The sequence below is a fragment of the Solanum dulcamara genome, chromosome 10 (genome assembly GCF_947179165.1).
Source record: "Solanum dulcamara chromosome 10, daSolDulc1.2, whole genome shotgun sequence".
NCBI lineage: Eukaryota > Viridiplantae > Streptophyta > Magnoliopsida > Solanales > Solanaceae > Solanum > Solanum dulcamara.
The window spans coordinates 72,874,126-72,893,898 of NC_077246.1; the positions used below are offsets into that span (position 1 = coordinate 72,874,126).

Sequence of the window (19,773 nt, forward strand, 5' to 3'; positions counted from 1 at the left end):
AATCAGATATTTCAGATTCGAACCTCTAGAAATAAAAAAACATTATATTGGGAGCACTCCCCGCGTGACCCCCTTTTATTCAAAAATGTATCATGCAATAGGTAAATTCAAATTTAGTCTGATCACAATACGATACTGAACACCAAATTGGAAACAATTCGCGGTGCACACTTTTGGCATAAAACGACTTTATTGTTCTCATTATTCATAAATTAATACATTAAATCATTTTCCCTTTAATAATACTAAAAGTTTGTACACATGTGCACGTCACATGATGCCAAATTGTATAAAAAGGAATAATAAAAAAGATAGTAATATAAAATGAATTATGTGTTTGCAAATCGTATCAATTATACAGTGCAATTGTACTTAAGATATAGAAATAATATTATTAAATTGAGAACAATAAAATATTTAATATTCTCCTAAAACTTTGACTTACAGGAGAATGTAACAAAAAGTTCCTTGTTGTTTGAGCTTTACTCCATACCCCAAAGTGATTGCTCCTATCAATGGTTTACTCCGTTTATTTTTATCTATGCACTATACTATTTTAAAATGTCTAACATATTTATTCAGCTAATAAAAATAATGAATATATTTTTATTTATTATTAGAGTAGAAGGCTAATACATAGTCTCGTTATTCTTCTGGATTAGTAGGCGTATTAGTGCATTATAATTTCTTATGCTCTGACTTCTGTTATTATCTTTCTATTACTTTCTGTACTTTGATTACTCTATTTTATCTGTGTCGCTTTCGTTATTTGCGTTATTCGTTATTTACTTTCTCATATCACTTTGAACTTCTTAGCCTTATCTGACCTCTTTTTATGCTTCTTTTGAGCCGAGGGTCTCTCGGAAACAGTCATCCTACCTTGGTAGGAGTAAGGTCTGCGTACACTTTACCCTCCCCAAACCCCACGTTGTGGATTTCACTGGGTTGTTGTTGTTCTTGCTATTAAATACTATTCATTTTTCAATGTTTATATGACTTGTATTTAACAAAAGTGATTTGAAAAAATTACCCCTATCATTTACTGTTTTTTAATCCCTGTATAAAGTCAATAGTGGACAACTATTATTGGGTAGAGGAAGTAAATCATATGCTTGTCTTTTTATATTTTGGGTTTTTCACAGTTCGATATTCGTGTTAGGATTTGACTATATTTGAATTTGCACATTGATATATTTTGTCCTACATAAAACTTAGAGAAAATGGTCAAAACTACCTTTCAACTATTCAAAATAGAGCATATATACCCTTAAATTATATTCTGGCTCAAAAATACTCTTTCCGTCATACTATTAACTCACTTCTACCTCCTCCGTTAGATGAAATAAAATGTGGTATCCTATGTGTATTAATGTACGTCACATAGAATCTCCACATAACCATTCCACCCCACCCACCCTATCAAATAAAAGACCCAAATTCACCCATTAAAAGACCAAAACCATCCTTGACTCCTGTAGTTATAGATGCTACAATTAATTTGCAGCAATTTTTAAACAACTTCAGTAACAATTTGCGGAAGTCAAGCACCCTTATTTGTTGGTCAAACTTTAGGAAGAACACTTCAGCTACTTCCCAAGCATCTATTGATCACGTTGAACGTACAATTAAGTTGCTCTGCAGCTCACTTCAGGCTCGATCGCATCCATCTTTTTTTCTAGAAAAGCACCTGCTTGATTAGGCACCACATTTGCTTAATTGTCATTTTGGAAAATTAAACTCATCACCCTTTGTTAGCTATGTCCACTGGATGAAAATGATAGTTTAGCAAATTAAATAACCAATTAATAATTTGCTTAAAAACTATTGCAAATTAATTGTGGCAGCCATAACTACAAGAGTCAAAAATGAGTTTGGGTCTTTTAATGGGTGGATTTGAGTCTTTTAATTGATAGGGTGAGATGGGATGCTTACGTGGAGATCCTATGTGGCGTAAATTAATACATATGGGATGTTACATTTCATTCCGTCAAACGGAGGGGTAGAAGTGAGCCAATTGTATGACCGAAAGGGTATTTTAGCCAAACTATAGTTTAAGGGCATATGTGCTCTATTCGAATAGTTGAAAGATAATTTTTGCCCTTTTCCGTAAAACTTATGATTGATAGAAAATATTGATTCACTCGTTAAGGCCTAATTCGATCTTTGTAGAGTTTTCGAGATATTCTCCTACAAACATTTATTATAACATCTATTACAGTTTTTTGCTTAGATATGCAACTTGACAAATATACATCTATAATAATTAACTTATCAATTCCTCGATTAATATTATAAGAATCGTTATTGAACATTGTGTATGCAATTGTAGAGGCTCCAAAAGAAAATAATATTTTTCAGTTTAAATAATTTTATTTTACTCTTAATGAGATGATGTATAATCGCTCAAATATCAATTGTTTGTTTTAGACTATACAAGTGTCAAAAAGAATTCTTCATTTTTATTAGATATTTTGGTGGCAATGACCTTAAATCCAAATTTGATTGATCAAACATTTGGGGTGGGGTGGGTAGGGGACCAACAACAGCTAGCAAAAAACCTAGAAAACTCTTGGGGACCAAAAGCTCATGAATTTTGTACTTCAAAAGTGCCTAAAGGTCAAGCTTATCTTAAGATATAACAATATCTATTTGTGTTTTTTCATACAAGAAATAAAATATAATATATAAATTTAGACATTTTTCATCCTACATTTTATTGCAAAAATAAAATAAAATATTGAATGATTGATTCATCATTAAAAATATTATTAATCCCTAGAAAAGTTGAATATCATGGTATCCTAACAACGATAAATTAATAAAAGAATTTGATAAGCGAAATTTGTTAATTTAAAGAAAAAAATTAAAAAAATTATGTGTATCTCGTCATTTATATCAAAATCACAAGATTCTCATGATCTCAAGACAATTAACTACATAAATTTCAATATAAATGGAAAAAAAGGTTTTATCGACCTTTTTGGAAAATACATTCATTCATCTCAAACCAACTGATGCAAGAGATCCGAAATCAGATTCGCAATATAGAAGAGAAGAAGGAGATCCTCCTCCAGAAACAAAGGGAACTATTTTTAATATTTTTTGAATCAAATAAATCTCATCTTTTCGAGGATGATTGAACTGGAGATCCGGAATCACTTCACGATATATAAGAAAAGAAGGAGACCCTCCAAAAACAAAAGGAATTGTTTTTATTATTTTGAAGATAATTGAAGTGTCCATAAATTAATTCTAACATCATCATTTTTAATTAAACATTGGTTGTACACATAACTATTTATAGTAATAAGGTCAAATACAAAGTAACAAACATTAAATTCTCGTGAACAATGAATTGTCACATGAATTTAGTCCTTTGGTTATTATGTTGTCCGGACTTTTTTTATTTTTATATTTTTTAAGTTTCTTTATTTTATATATTTAAATTAGGCAAGTTGTCATTCACAATTTCATTTATTTGTTGTTTATAACATTTTGTTTTGATTTATGTAGACAAATTAACATGTTTAACAATTAAATATATCAACAAAAAGTCATATAAGCCCATATATACAACTATATATATGTCCTACACAAAAGAAAAAAACATGTGATTTGTTTCATATTTTTAGTTAATATAGAACAATATTGTTATGGATTTGATTTGTTTAATAATTGTATTGTTGTATATCTTCTTTTCAAAAAATATTTTTGCATAATTTTATTTCTATTTTTCCTGAAGTTATGTATTTACCCCTCAAAGTTGTATAGAAAAGTGATCACGAGCAGGGGCGGACCTAGAAGTAATCCAGGGGATTTACATTGTATATACGAGGTATTTTAAAGAATTTTTATGTCTATATATTAATTTTGAACCTCTTGAATAAAAGATTAGGGGTTGACTTAGTGGTTTAGAGGTTCAAAACTAACCTTGAGGTATCAAACTCAAATCTTAAGCATTTTTGCCTCTCAGAATGGTATTTCTCAATGCAAACTAGATTAGTCAGCTTTAAAACGAGATACCAGAGGGTAGAGACCTAGTGAAAAAAACCGAACAACTTCTTTTCACAAAATAACACAACTTTTAGAAGAAATTTCCTTTAGTAAAGAGTATTTTAATCCTAAAAAATGAAACTTTTTGATACGAATTCGAATTAATTAGTCCCAAAATGAAGAGTGGAAAAAAAAAACTAGTTCATCCTAAATAAAAGAAAGAATCTTTAGAATAAATTGTCTTTGGCAAGAATCACTTTATCAAAACTGAAAATTTTCTATACAAATTCAAGTTTTTAATATGTTTCAAAGTGGATATCGAATATTAGATTAAAAAAAAAAACAATTTATTGTCCCAAGAACCTTGAGAGAACAAATCTCAAAGGTGAAAAGTCTACCAACCAAAAGTTTTTTAACTTTGTTCTAACTTTATTGTCATTTGTGTACTTTAAAATAAAATAGTAATATCCTTTTCTTCTGGACTAGGAATGAATAACATTGGTGAAAAGGGATGACAATTAATTACCAAAAGTTTTGTTTAAAATTATTCTATCTTTTAGATGGGACAAATATATACAACAAACTTATAACACAAATAATTAAATTATTGAAAAGTCATACCTATGAAATTATTTTTTGAACTTTGATTCACTTCATCGTCATCAATAAATCTAGAATTTTGATTAAAATATTATAAAAAAACAAAATAATACAAGCAAGAAACCTCATACACCACCAATGAGGGAATGAGTGATTATTGATTTTAATCAGAAATTATGAATTCGAATTTTGAAAATAAAGAATCATTTAATAGGGAGCATTTTATTTTTTTAAAATTAGGCGGGAATAGTAATCGCGGCTTATGTGTGGGAGTCTAGTAGCACTAGCCTATCTCTCTTCTTTGATTTAGATGGTTCAAAATTAGTATATGTACAAAAAATATAGAAACTTACATAAATATACTATATTAAATAATATTTATCATTTATAGCAATAAAATTTTTATTTTTATTTTTATTTTTAGTAAACATTTATAATACATTTATAATACAGTTTTAATACATATTACAGAGAACAATTTATAAAATACTTATAATACAAATTTTATTGATGAATAATACATTTATCACATACTTTAATACACTTATAATATATTGTATCAATTTCTTACTAAGCAAGCATAATATATTTTAAAAACACTTATAATACATTTATATCATATGCATAATTTACTTTTAATACATAATACAAATTTATCATAGTATTGCTATATATTATTATAAATAGTAATAAATAAAAAATATCATTAAAATTAATAATTATTTATTAAAAAAATACTCACTCAAATAATTTTTTCCAATAAATAATTTTTTACGAAAAGAATTTTGATGAATCCCTGACATCCACGTAGATCTGCCCTGTCCACCCCATAGGGCGAATGGATCTGAATACTACATAGCAAAAAGAAAAAGTTGAAAAAAAAAAGCAGCATAACTCCTATAAAGTAGTGTGCTATCAATAGCTTCTCTCCCTATATATAATAAATCTTCCATTCTACTTTTAAACAGTTCAAAAAAAATAAATTCCTCCACCAAAAAAATTAAATAAATCTATCTTCAGAAAATCAACAAGAAAAAAAAAATATCTTCTGGAGTCTGCATTTTTTTCTGTAAGTTCCAAAATTCAATATATTTTCTTCTATATTTTTAATGTTAGCATTTCTTTTGCTGGAAATAGAAAGAAGAAAAAAAGGAGAAATTTATTTGGTTTTCTCTGAATTTTCATATTTTTTTAGGCTTTGAATTTTTAAACAAAAGAAATTTGTCTCGATTTAGTCGAGGATTTATTGAAAATAACATTTCTCTTCAATAAGAAGTAAGATTTACGTGCATTCTATACTGCTTATACCTCTACTAGTAGGATTACACATAATATTTATTTTTTGTTATTCAAAACCAAATAGACTGTCTTTTCTAAAATTCAAAACTCATAAACTCAAAAATTTAATTCCTATCTAATGCATTCATATTTGTACCCTCCTCGTAAGTCATATCACACATCTGAAATTATACTGAATATGTTGTTGTTGTTATGATTCAAATCCTAATAAAGTGTCATTTTCTAAAATTCAAAACTCATAAACTCAATCATATGATACAAAAATACTAGATTTTTTTTAATTCTTTAATTTTTTTTCTTTCTAATTATGGCTCTGTTTTCTTGAAGGAAAAAATGCAGAGGAGAAAAATGGGGTTGTTAATGAGGAATTTTCTAGTTTTATGTTGTTGGATGATCTTATCTGTAAATGCAGAAGAGTACATTACATACAAAGATCCAAACAAACCCTTAAACAGAAGAATCAAAGATTTGATGAGAAGAATGACTTTGGAGGAAAAAATTGGACAAATGATACAAATTGATCGTACTGCTGCAACTCCAGAGGTTATGAAGAAGTACTACCTAGGTAAAAAAAATATTAAAAAAGTAACATAGTGACGGATTTTATTTAGACGTGACAGCGGGTCTGGTGGGATCCGCTGATTCTAAATTCTGAATCCGTCACTATGAACAGACAAAAGTGTATGTTTATTAATATTTTATTGTGTGAGTTCATTTATATATACAATATGATTCATGGGTTTGGTTGGGTCTATTGATTCTAAATTTTGAATTCGCCTCTATAAATTAGAGTTGGTTTCAAAATTTAAAATTTATGAGTTCTGAATAGGATGCCACGGGTCATAAAGAACAAAAGACACTAATTCTAAATTCTGAATTCATCCCTATATACATAGAAATAACCATTTTGTAATATTTTGCTATTTTAATTTACTTGTATACACAGTATAATTTTTCAACAAAACATATATAGTTTAACCCCTTTGATAAATATGACTTATTACAGAATCTACTAATTCTAAATTCTGAATTTGTCATTGTACACAAAAGTGATTATTTTTCAATATTTTTCTATGTGAATTCACTTATATATACAGTAAAAATTTTCGACAAAACAAATATAATTGATAAACATGACTTGTAACGGAATCTACTGATTCTAAATTCTGAATCCGTCTTTTTCACGAGCAGGGAGTGTGTTGAGTGGTGGAGGAAGTGTGCCTAAAAAAGAAGCATCAGCAGAAGATTGGATTGATATGATAAATGGTTTTCAAAAAGGTTCATTATCAACTAGACTTGGGATACCTATGATTTATGGAATTGATGCTGTTCATGGCAACAACAATGCCTATAAAGCTACAATATTCCCTCACAATGTTGCTCTTGGAGTAACCAGGTAAATTGTCTCAGAACAACAAAAAAATTATCATTAAGTTATATGTTTGAGTCATGAATAAAACTATTGATGTTTGTATCGGAATAGGTTGTTACATTAATTACACCCCTTAACTAGCTAGGTGTGATCCTTCTCCGAGCCCTATGTGAAGTTACAGTTCTGTTTATGAGTTCGACAGAAACTAATAGCTTTAGTCTAGACTCTTGATTTGTGTTAAAAAAATTGACTTAATATTTATAAAAAAAATTTTATTTAGAATCCAATAAGTTGTCTTTTCTATTATCTATAACAGATAAACTCGAAATCGTAACTTAGTTTTTAATGAACGCGAAATATTTCATATATCCTAATGCTCTTTTACTTTTGTCATAAATTGATTAATTTTACAATAACTATCAACCTACCCAAATTTATTTTTTCTATTTGAATTTGAGATCGGCAATACGAGCAAACTCACGTGGATGAAATTTTGTTATTATACAGTCAAGCAAAATTAATATTGCATTTGTTGAGTTTTTTTTAAAAAAAAATCTTGATGTACTTTTTTTTTTTTGGTTAATTATTAGGGATCCTCAACTGATCAAGAAGATTGGAGCTGCAACAGCACTAGAAGCTAGAGCAACTGGAATCCCTTATGTTTTTGCACCTTGTCTTGCAGTAAGATTTTTCGATGGGATATCAAACATCAAATAAAAAATAAAAAAATAATTTTTGCTTGAATTTTTTTTTCTTTAAAAAAATATAAATTAACTTTGTAGATAAATATTTACACAATCAAGTCACTTATATATAAAGTAGTCATAAGTATATATGTTTAGTAAACATTAACCAGTAACTTGGTAAAAATGATAAGTAACTCGAACTCTCCAAAATATTGTTGAATTTGTATAAGTTCCTCAAAAAACTTCATAGGTTTTGAAATATTCGACACATATTCAAAAAATCTTTATGTCGTCAACGTATATATATATTTTATTTTATTTTATATTATGTTAATTTAAAATTCTTGATCTAGGTCTGCAGAGATCCAAGATGGGGCAGATGTTATGAGAGTTATAGTGAAGATCCAAAAATTGTTAGGTCAATGAGTGAAATGGTACCTGGATTACAAGGAGATGTTCCTTCTAATGGTAGATTAGGAGTCCCTTTTGTTGCTAACAAGTAAGTTCTTTTTATTCCCTTCGAAATTTAATTTATATGCATTATCAATATAATAAAATCCTAATTAACATTGAAAATTTTGAAGTTTTCACCTCAACTTAGCTTATGAGGTCGTTAGATCGTAGTTTGCTACTGAAAAACATTGTTAGGCTAGCGCGACTCGCTTCACTCTTCAAGCTCCTCTCCTACTCAACTTCAACATTTATAAAAAAAAGCTTATTATGTAAGTGTATGGATTTAAGTTAAGGGATATTAGCACTTTTAGTCGATCGGCCAAAGGAAAATTCACTCACATAAACGTAATTATTTTTAGTCGTGAGAGGTGGAGCTAGAATGTAGGAAATGGATTCGGTAGAACTCAATAATTTTAGTTCAAATATCTCTTTAAAGTTAGACCACCAATGACTATTCTACATGTTTCTTGATCTATTTGTATTTAATTAATGCTGAAATTAAATGTCATTAAACACACATTAATAACTATTTTTCACTTTTGGTCATGTACTGTCTACTAATATTTGTTTAATTAAAACATAGAAAAGTAGTTAATTATTCACTTTATAGGTCATTAGTTTGTACTATTTAATCATTGAGTTTTATAAATCATGATATAGATTTGATCATAAAGATATTTTGGCGTAATTCACATGGATTTTAATAAAAGTCCACTACCTTTGAATTCAATGATTTTTTTTCTGAAACTCACATGCATACAATAATGATTAATTAAAAAGAAAGGCCTTTTCTTTTGACTTTATTATTGGATTTCTTGTCATATCTTTTTCTATACTGGAAAGGAGGTGGAGATTTTTTATATTAAAATTTACTATATTAACTTTCATTATTATATGTTTTTTAATATCAGAATTGCAGGAATTCATTATTAATTAGTATCGAGTCATAATTTTTACTAAAAGGTTCAACTTTATATGTAATGTAACTTTCATGCTAAGGGAATCCTCTAACTCTGCCCCTGATTTCCACCTACCCAACTCTCCTCCTTTATTATTATCGATCGAGTTAAAAATAACTTTATCATTAAAAATAAATAAAAATTAGCTACGAAATTTGATATCTATATGTTGTTGAATAATTCAGAGCTAATATAATTTTTTGATAATTTATTATTTATTAATCTGTCATTAAATAAAATGAATATCAGTAAAATAGATTTTTATTGTTTAACTACAGAAGTTGTTTGGTTGCTATTCCTACTTTTTTAATGCCTTTTCTTTTTTAAAAAAATATTGTGGGAGTGCATGATTGTTTTTAGAAGTTGGAAAAAAATGGGATAACTGATTTCTAAAAGTTAGGCATGTGATTTTGGTATAGGATAGGATTTTTGTGATGCATGTGATTATGATAATAAAGCCAATAAGAAAAAGAAAACAAATTTGGTGCAAAAAATCAATTTTTTGGTCCATTTGAAATATGACACAAAGGCATCTTTATTTTATGGGATTTTGTAGCATGACATGGACTTAGTTACATGGACCATTTTTTCCACTTATTAGAAGTCAACCAAAAAAAGGGAAAGTGGGGGAGGACACACATAATTTAGTTTGGTGATGTGCAATATAAAAAAAGACAAGATTTCTACCTAATACATTATTTTTTCATTTTAAAATTTATATATAATGTTGGAAGGTAACAATTTTTTAAATATAAAATGTGGGTGTCGTTCGCGTACAAGTGCTTACATTGTATATGTTATTGTTATTGTAGAATATGGTACATTGCATATGTTATTATTGTTGTAGAATGTGGGTTTAATGTGCCCATGGTGTTTTTTACGTGTATGTTTCCGTCGTTACGACACATGTTGCATTGTGAGTGGCATGTGTCAGGCACTTCCTAAGATGTACAACGAGTTCAAAAGTCGTTAAGATTAAAAACCTTAGAGATTGAATCCATCAAGTCTAAATTCTAAACTCGCTTCTGATCATCTTTAAAATTTAAGTGTATAATTGAAACTTCAAAACAAGTTGAGGCCTAATGTAGCATTTATGTATTATAGAGTGAAAGACAGTCAATTGAACATCAATATGTTTTATACACTTATACTAAACCTCAAACGCGTATGTTGTTGTTGTTACTAAACCTTAAACATGTTTAATGAAATTTCTGACTTCGTCGCTGCTGTTTTTTTTGTTCAGGCAAAAGGTAGCTGCTTGTGCTAAGCATTATGTGGGAGATGGTGGGACAGTAAAAGGAATCAATGAAAACAATACAATTATTGATAGACATGGTTTGCTTAGTATACATATGGCAGGTTACTATAATTCAATCATCAAAGGTGTTTCTACTGTTATGGTTTCCTATTCAAGTTGGAATGGGCTCAGAATGCATGGAAATAAAGAATTGGTTACTGGTTTTCTTAAAGGCACACTTAGATTCAGAGTAAATTCCTAATTTTTCTCTTCTCTTTGTGAATTTAACTACATGTATGTTGTTCGGACCGTTCAAAAATGTTGTTGTATTCATGTCAGATTTTCAAAAATACATTTATTTTTAGAGTCTTTGATACGGATACAACAACATTGTAGTGTTCAATAGATGCAATCTATGTTTCTCAGACCCTCCAAAAATGTTGTCGCACTATTTTGGAGGATCCGATAGGGATGTTTTGGAAGATCTTTTTGAAGGATCTAACATGGTGTGGAAACGTTGATGGAGGATCCAAGAACCATTGTAGTGTTCAATAGATGCAACCTATATTGCTCGTGGAATCTCCAAAAGTATTGTCACAACCATGTCTAATTCTTCAAAAAAAATTGGAGGATCCAACATAAGTGCGACGACAGTTTTGTACGACTCGAGCAACATAGGATGCAAGTAGATGGGATTTCAAATTAACATTATGAATGTTGTTCGGGTTCTCCAAAAAATGCAATTATTTTAGAAGTTCGGGATGATTGTGACAACATTTTTGAAGGATTCGAGCAACATAAGATGCAACGAGATGGGGATTTTAAACTAACATTGTGAATTTTTTGTGGAATTTGTTTCAGGGGTTTGTTATTTCAGATTGGGCAGGAATTGACAAACTTACTTATCCTTGGCATACAAATTATACATATTCCATTCTTGAAGGTGTCAATGCTGGCATTGACATGGTTAGTCACTAATCAAATTTATATCAAAATATATAGCCATTTAGTAATTCGTGCACATTGTACGCGAATCAACCATATATGTAATAGCTGTTTAAATTTTGAATCTGCCTCATACTATCACACGATTTGAAAACATTAAGAACGAGTTTCGACTCAATTTTACATGACCTATAAAGATCTCATTCTTGCTCTTTTCCTTGTTGTTTATTGCAGGTTATGCTGCCTTATAACTGTACAGAATTCATTGATGGTTTAACATATTTAGTGAACAACAACTTTGTTCAAATGACTCGAATCGACGATGCAGTCAAGAGAATTCTCAGGGTGAAGTTCCAAATGGGACTTTTTGAGAACCCTCTTGCTGATTATAGTTTGACAAAATATCTTGGAAGCCCGGTAAGTTCAATGTGCAGCGATAAATGATAAGGAAAATGTTTTAAATTGTTCGATTTTTCCTTCCTTAACATGTTTGGTCCATTCATACTCTTGTCGTTACCAATTGTGTCGTATTTTTCATTGCCATTAACGGAGCTCCAACATAAGATGATGTATGCCGCATGTCCTTACATTGGAACTCCTTTAGGGGTCGAGGGAAAAAACAAGACTTTTTTGTAACGGTAGGGGTAAAATTAGACCAAAAAGACAAATGAAGCGCAAAGATGCTCAACTTCGGATAGTACAGGAGCAAATTTGATCGCTTTCCCTAGATGATATAACAAGTTATGAAATCACAAAAAATAAAATCTTGAATTCGTCTCTGTTGTGTTGCAATTTTGCAGGAGCATAGAGAATTGGCAAGAGAAGCAGTGAGAAGGTCACTTGTTTTGTTAAAAAATGGTGCAAATGCAGATGAACCAGTTTTGCCACTTCCTAAGAAGGCAACAAATATATTAGTTGCAGGAGCCCATGCTAGCAATATGGGCTATCAATGTGGTGGATGGACCATTACATGGCAAGGACTTAGTGGAAACACAACAATTGGTACATTTCTTATCCCCTCAACCTATATCACCAAGACTCTTCCAGAATGTCGATATGTGCATGTCTAATCTTCCAAAAGACGTGCATATTTTTAAGGATCTAACACAGGCGCAACAACATTTTCTGAGAAGTCTAAGCAACATAACCCTCAACTTATATGTCCGAATTTGAGTTGGACGAGTCAGGCTATGGCCTATTGTTTAACCTAATTTCTAAGGGCATCTATTTTGACTCGTAAAACGTATAATTCGTTTAATTGGACCTAACTAAAGTTTGGATGAGTTGAGTTATAATCCATTACTTGATCCACCTTAACTCAACTTATCTTGATTTTTTAACAATCTTCCGATGGATTTTGTTGAGTCATGATCCGTTTATTGATTTAACTGGACATGCCCTTTGACAAACCTACCTCAAAAAGAGTACAACAATATTGTACATTGATCAGTTAGCATCTTTTTTTGGACAGGTACAACAATCCTCTCAGCCATAGAAAACACAGTTGATCCAGAAACAAAGGTTGTGTATAAGGAAAATCCAGATAGCGAATTCGTCAAGTCCAACAACTTCTCCTATGCCATCGTGGTGGTGGGAGAGACTCCATACGCGGAAGGTTCTGGTGACAGCCTAAACTTAACAATCCCCGCGCCCGGTCCAGACATCATGACCACGGTTTGTGCCTCGGTGAAATGTGTCGTGGTGCTTGTCACTGGTCGTCCGGTCGTGATCCAGCCCTACCTAGCTCAAATGGATGCACTTGTAGCAGCTTGGCTACCAGGAACAGAAGGACAAGGTGTAGCTGATGTCCTGTTTGGTGATTATGGTTTTACTGGAAAACTAGCAAGGACTTGGTTCAAGACTGTTGATCAACTCCCTATGAATGTTGGTGATTCACATTATGATCCTTTGTTCCCTTTTGGATTTGGACTTACCACACAACCTGTCAAGGCCTAAAAGAACTGTTTTTCCACACACACACACACAACAAGAGGTCCAAAACATACAACAACTATATGTTACCAATTTATGATTTGAGTTTAGTGCAAAGATTAAACATGTAACAGAGGCAATGTTGTTAGAAACTTTGACAAGTGGAATAATTGAAATGGTTTGTTATGTGTTTTTGTCATTTTTATCTCTTACAATCAAATAGGTGGGGCTACAGAGGCCGAAAAGTAGTCAGTTGAAAACTCTTCGTCGAAAAATTATACTACGTATATACGTATATAGGTCAAATATCGTAGAACCTGTCAAGGCCTACTATTGAATGAAAGAACTGTTTTTTCACACATGCACAACAAGAGGTTCAAACATACAACAACTATATGTTACCACTTTATGATTTGAGTTTAGTGCAAAGATTAAACATGTAACAGAGGCAATGTTACACACTTTGACAAGTGGAGTAATGGAAATGTCTGTTTTCCACCCTACGTTTTCTCAGTGAGCTGATTCGGTGGAAAAATTATATTTTATAGCATAAATTTATTTATTGATTCAAGGTGGAAAAAACCTCTATTTCTAGTAGTAAAAGTATCCTACATGCTTATTAATCAGAGATTTCGAGTTCTAATTCTGAGAATGGAATCACTTTTGATAGAAAATGTTTTACCCCTAAAATAAAATTTTCCAACACGAATTGAAATTAATCGAATCCTAAAATAGATATCGAACCTCAAATAGGAAGCAAAAGAACAGACAAACCATCCTCCAACAACTGATAGATTAATTAAAGAAACTAAGTCTTCAAGTAAAAGGAAATAAAAGCTAGTACCTTTTGCAACTCTCTGAAGCATATTGACAGCTATTGTAACATGTAAACCACATAGACTAATAAATATTAGGTGTTTAATGCTTCTCTCTTAATCTTATTTTATGTGAAGGTATTTGAGCCGAATTTAAAAACATACATAAAATATTCAAAATTATTCGTATTATTAAATAAATTATGGTAACTGTTAAATATTTTACAAAAAAAAATTGTATGTATATATCATATCAATTGAAAACGTGCGAAAGAATAGTATCAACAAATGTGTGTATAGTGTATTTACTACAAAATTCAAAAAAAATATAGGTACATTTCGTAATTATTTAAAACTATAGTTATATACCATTATACCATCAAAGGATGTGGTGCAGTGGATATTGTTTCTCTCTTAATCATAGCTCTTTCGTTTGAGTCATGACTATGAAAAGATCCTTCATAGCGAGCGCTTCTTCCCTCCCCCGAATAGAGCCCTACGCTACACGAATCTTAATTAGTCTAGCTTCAATGTGGTTACTGAACACCGAACTCATTATGTGATAAATACATTATACATTCTAGTGTTTGAAACTGTATCTAAGATTTACTATTCTTCAATTGCAATTTACAAGAAAATGATCAAAATGGTCCTCAATGTATTGACTAAGTACATTTTGGTCCTTCAAAAGTATAAACATGACACTTCCTCTTCAAAAGAGTAGAAAAGTCATCATTTGCCAGGCAACTTAGGCCAGACAACGTTTGAATCTTTCTCCAATTCCAGCGTTGTCTATCCTATTGTCTCCTCAAGAATCTTCAAAGAAACCCCATTTCCCAAATACCCAAATCATCAATTTCAATTTTTTCCCCTTTTTTCTTGTTCTTGTTGTTGTTTGCAAATTCAATGGGTACGCCAGCATTCCCAAATCTTGGGAAGCATTGTTCTGTTGAGGATTGTAGGCAGATTGATTTCTTGCCTTTTACCTGTGATTGCTGTCACAAGGTACTCCTTTCTTTCTCTCTTTACCATTTGTGCCATTTTTTTATTTTATGCATGATTTACTGTCTTTTTGTTAGTTTTGTGTTGAAATCTTTCTTGTTTTTGAGTTTTTTTGATGTGGGGTGTGATGAAGATTCAATCTTTTTGGTCCACAGGAAAAAAGGTAACCTTTTTTTTCTTTTGGTATTTAGTTGTTTGGTTGTTGTGGGGATGGTAGGGGAAAAAGATATTTTTTGTGTTTGAGTTTTTGATCTAGGGTTATATCAAAGGTTTAATCTTTTTGGTCCATAGGAAAAAGATGGTGTAGTTGTTTGTTTGTAGTGGGGCTAGGGTGGGGTAGGTGTATTCTGAGGATTTTGCTTTGTTGGAGATATTAGGTTGAAGGAAAATGTGAAGGATTGAGTAATCAAGAACATGACAAAGTTGAGCTGAAGCCTAGGAGCCAAACTATGCCACATTTTGTTTAATGTTGAGCATATTATGTTTTTTTCATGATGTGATCAAACATTGAAATTTCAGTCTCTTGCATTTGGTAAGGCTGTAGAATAGACCCTTGTAGTCCGGTCCTTCCTTGGATCCACGCATAGCGGGAGCTTAGTACATCGGGCTACTCTTTTGCCCTTTTTGATCAGACATTGAAATTTGAACAATAGTGACAAGTAGGTATAGTGTAGTAGTTAACACTCTCCACCTCAAACCATTAGGTTGAGATTCAACTGGCAAAGTGGAAAAGGACCATTTTCAAGTGTGTGTGTGTGTGTATGAAGCAGGATTTATTTAGCTAGATTTATATCAAAGTTTAAATCTTTTTGGCCCATAGGAAAAAAAGAACCTTTTTTGGGTGTAGTTTTTTTGGTAATGGTGGGAGTGGGGGTTCAGGGTTTGGGAGGAAAAACAAAATTATAATCTTGATTTTTTCTGAAGGTTTTCTGTGTGGGAGAAATTGGATTGAAGAAAACGTGAAGGATTGAGTAATCAAGAACATGAATAGTTGAGTTGAAGCCTCGGAGCCAACTATGACACATTTTGTTTCATTTTGAGCATTTTATGCCTTTTCTCCTTCCATACTATCTAAGTTCCATATCAGTCAAAGTGCAGTGACAATCTGCCGTGTTGATGTGGAATTATGTAGCAATTCATTAGGCAGATATGGAAACAGTTGAAGATAAACAATCTTTTTCATGAGGTAATGAGATATTGATATTTGAACAGCAGTGATTAGGGAGGTGTACCACCCTCCACCTCCAACAATAAGGTTGAGATTCAAGTAGCAAAGTGCTAAAGGACCATCAAAAAATTTACAATAAAAGGGAAGGAAAAAAATTAGATCATTTATTGTATATAGATATAGAAGCTTGCAATATATTGTTCGTATGATACAATAAGAGATGATGAAGTCTTGAATATTGGACTATTGGTCTTAGTATTTCCACGATTATTCTCGTGTAATGTGCATCTTGGAGTACCAGTCGTTGATGTGCTTCACATGGTTGATTAAACTTTTACCTCTGTTGTTCTGTGTTTATTCTGAATTTTAAAGCTAAATGTTCCCGAAATTGTAATGTGGCTTTCAGAATGGAGATTTCAGGAGTTATTCTCTCTACTTTTAGGTGAAAGTCGGTTCAGTTGAATCAACAACTTCCTTATAGGTGGATTGAAGTCTATAATTGTGAAGGGAAAGGATTTCCTTGATTTCTTCTGTAGGGACTACTGTTATTCTCTTGCCTGATCTGGTCTGATTCAAAGTCTGGATTTAAAAATGTAAACTTGAATAGCCCGTATTGGCGCTACACAGGCTAGACCGATGAAGCATAGAAAGAATCAAGGTTTTTTCTTTCATTTTCAATATTCCAACTAGTATATACTGGTTGCGCTTCTGCTTACTTTTTTAGATTGTTAATAGTTGAAATAAGAATTGCTGTCTTCTTAAGACGTGAATCTGAAAACAGATTCGGTTTTGAGATGTATTGTACTGGTTCTAATCCCAGATATCTCTTTCTCTGTCTATATGGTGGTGGCTTCAGTTGAATATCATATGTTTAAATCTGTTAGGAACAAACTGCAAGTCGATGATATTCAGTATGATGTACTCAATTTCCTTTATTCGTAACATAGTTGGGAATAATCTCCGATGCTGAATTTGTTAACATTCAATATTTCTTTGCAGGTGTATTGTTTAGATCATCGAAGCTATATTAGACATCAGTGTCCAACGGCTAACAAGAATAATGTCACAGTGGTCATTTGCCCGCTCTGTGCAAAAGGGGTACGCCTTAATCCTAATGAAGACCCAAATATAACTTGGGAATCGCATGTGAACACTGAGTGTGATCCATCGAACTATGAGAAAGCCACAAAGAAAAAAAAATGTCCTGTGCCTCGCTGCAAAGAGCTCTTGACTTTCTCCAACACAATCAAATGTCGGGATTGTACTGTCGATCATTGCTTGAAGCACCGGTTTGGACCTGATCACAGCTGCCCCGGACCTAAGAAACCAGAAACTACTTTCCAGTTCATGAACTTCCTGAATGGAAGTAAAGAAGAGTCAAAGAAAGCTCACCACACGTCGACCTCAAGATGGACCACGAGCCTATTCAAGGCAGTATCATCTGTAAAGGAAAAGTTCAACAGTGAATTTAATCAAACACAGCAGACAGGGCAAAGCAGCCGCGCCACCAACCACAACGTTACTAACAACAGCAGTCAAGTAGAGCCATGCCCACAATGTCATGTAAGATTTTCTACCGTCAGAGCTCTCATCGACCACGTGCAGAAAGTCCACGAGAAGAATGGTGTTATGAACTTGACAGTCGATGTCTGTCCGAGATGTAGTAAAGGTTTTCGAGATCCTGTTGCCCTTGTGGAACATGTTGAAAGGGAACATAAAGGAACTTCTATGTAAAGAAGCAAATAACAACAACATACCGGTAGGATGTACACACACCTTACTCCTATCTTTGCGGGATAGGGAGGCTGTTTCCAATTTTTTCAACGTTAAGAAGCAAAAGTACATAATACTTTTTTCTTGTAAATTCTGTTTCAGAAAAAAAGGTCTATTTATTCTTCCAAGATTACAAATGATTTGAGGTTGGTTGATGATCAATATGAGTTGAACAATATAATTTTCTTGTGAACATGAGACTGAGTTTTTTCTCTGAAGTGGATGGATGTTCCTTTGGTTTCTATGTTGGATTGTTGTCTTTCATTATCTTCTGTTTCACTACACATCCAAATTAACTTATATAGAGTTAAGGGTTTATCGGTAACAACCTTTCTACCTTCTCAAGTTAGGGCTAAAGTCTGCGTACATACTACTCTCCAAGTATCGGGTTACACGTTGGGGGGAGGGGTGGGGGGGAGAACTTGTCCCTCATCATTGTTTAAATGTTTTTGCTAATCCAGCTCTTTCTTACAAGGCAAGTTATTAATTTAGATTAATGATAAGCAATTATCATCTATCTGTTCCTACTACTATCATAATTATTGTTAGTACTTATTATAATGATGATCCTTTTTTCCTTTTCCTTTGTAGAAAATATTTGGCAAAATATTAATGGAGTATTAAAATCCTTGAAGTAGTGACGTATTCAGAATTTGAACGTCGTAAATCTAGAGGAAAGAGTAATTTGAAGTTTATAGTCTTATAACAATCTCAAGTTAATATATATGTTAATAATTGGTTCACAATCAAATATTTATAGATATTTAGTAGAGTTCTAAATAACACATATGAGATCTGGATTAAAGTTATTAAGTTCACGTGAATACATAGTTTCTACAAATACTCAAGTAAAAAGAAAGTAAATAAAGTAGCATGCTTATGAGTGTTAGTTCTATCATAGGTTGATTTACCAAACTAATTAATTCAAGTTATGATTAAGATTATGTGCACATAATTGAAAGCTCGAATATTCTAAGATTTCTATGAATTTTTTCCAATCATCAAAACCTTGAGAATGACAAGACGGTGTACAAAACTTTCCACAGTCACCCAGAATTTCGGGAAGAGACGCATCCCAAAAGAAAAGACAACATACTCTAACGCGGGTGTTTATGGCTGCTTCTACAGCTCAAATCCGTAACCTATAGATTACACAAAAACAACTTTAAGATATCAAACTAAAAGCAAGCAACTTTAAAAGACAAAATTAAATATAAATCAATTTTTTCAGTTAACAAATGATTCACTTGAGATCTTTTATAATTATGATAGCTGCTTAATTAAGTCAAATAAGAGTTGTAAAGTGAAAGAGCCAATGAACTAACAAATGAGCATAATGAGTACTTTTTTAAAATATTTTTTTATAATTACATTTTTAAACCTTAAACAAGATTTACTGATTAGATCAAAGAGAACTAAATGAATGGTTGTAAATATAAATTGTTCTTTTTTTAAAAAAATAAGATAATTGGCTCAATTTGTAATAAATGCAAACAATTGTAGTTCAGGAGTAATAAAAACCTGCATAATTCAAGTATA

General features: G+C 31.6%; 2 protein-coding genes across 2 annotated transcripts; both read left to right on the forward strand.

Moving 5' to 3' along the window:
• Positions 1 to 5,534: 5,534 nt before the first annotated feature.
• On the forward strand, positions 5,535 to 13,662 carry LOC129870440 (uncharacterized). The gene is made up of 10 exons (XM_055945235.1): positions 5,535 to 5,662; positions 6,220 to 6,457; positions 7,084 to 7,288; positions 7,855 to 7,945; positions 8,304 to 8,449; positions 10,606 to 10,849; positions 11,461 to 11,565; positions 11,779 to 11,961; positions 12,345 to 12,546; positions 13,016 to 13,662. The coding sequence occupies exons 2-10, from the start codon at positions 6,226 to 6,228 to the stop codon at positions 13,498 to 13,500; spliced, it is 1,893 nt and encodes a 630-aa protein (XP_055801210.1). The 5' UTR covers positions 5,535 to 5,662; positions 6,220 to 6,225; the 3' UTR covers positions 13,501 to 13,662.
• A 1,043-nt stretch (positions 13,663 to 14,705) lies between these two features.
• LOC129871426 (zinc finger AN1 and C2H2 domain-containing stress-associated protein 13-like) lies at positions 14,706 to 18,460 on the forward strand. Its single transcript, XM_055946335.1, has 2 exons — positions 14,706 to 15,296; positions 17,461 to 18,460. Exons 1-2 carry the CDS (start codon positions 15,198 to 15,200, stop codon positions 18,193 to 18,195), a joined length of 834 nt encoding a protein of 277 aa, XP_055802310.1. The 5' UTR covers positions 14,706 to 15,197; the 3' UTR covers positions 18,196 to 18,460.
• The last annotated feature ends 1,313 nt before the right edge of the window (positions 18,461 to 19,773 follow it).

What these genes read in the sequence shown, in the direction of transcription:
- LOC129870440 (XM_055945235.1), top strand. Translation starts at nt 6,226, where the DNA reads ATGCAGAGGAGAAAAATGGGGTTGTTAATGAGGAATTTTCTAGTTTTA. An exon ending in TATGAAGAAGTACTACCTAG is followed by an intron (nt 6,458 to 7,083) that starts GTAAAAAAAATA and finishes TTTCACGAGCAG; the next exon opens with GGAGTGTGTTGAGTGGTGGA. An exon ending in TTTTTGCACCTTGTCTTGCA is followed by an intron (nt 7,946 to 8,303) that starts GTAAGATTTTTC and finishes TTCTTGATCTAG; the next exon opens with GTCTGCAGAGATCCAAGATG.
- LOC129871426 (XM_055946335.1), top strand. Translation starts at nt 15,198, where the DNA reads ATGGGTACGCCAGCATTCCCAAATCTTGGGAAGCATTGTTCTGTTGAG. An exon ending in CCTGTGATTGCTGTCACAAG is followed by an intron (nt 15,297 to 17,460) that starts GTACTCCTTTCT and finishes ATTTCTTTGCAG; the next exon opens with GTGTATTGTTTAGATCATCG.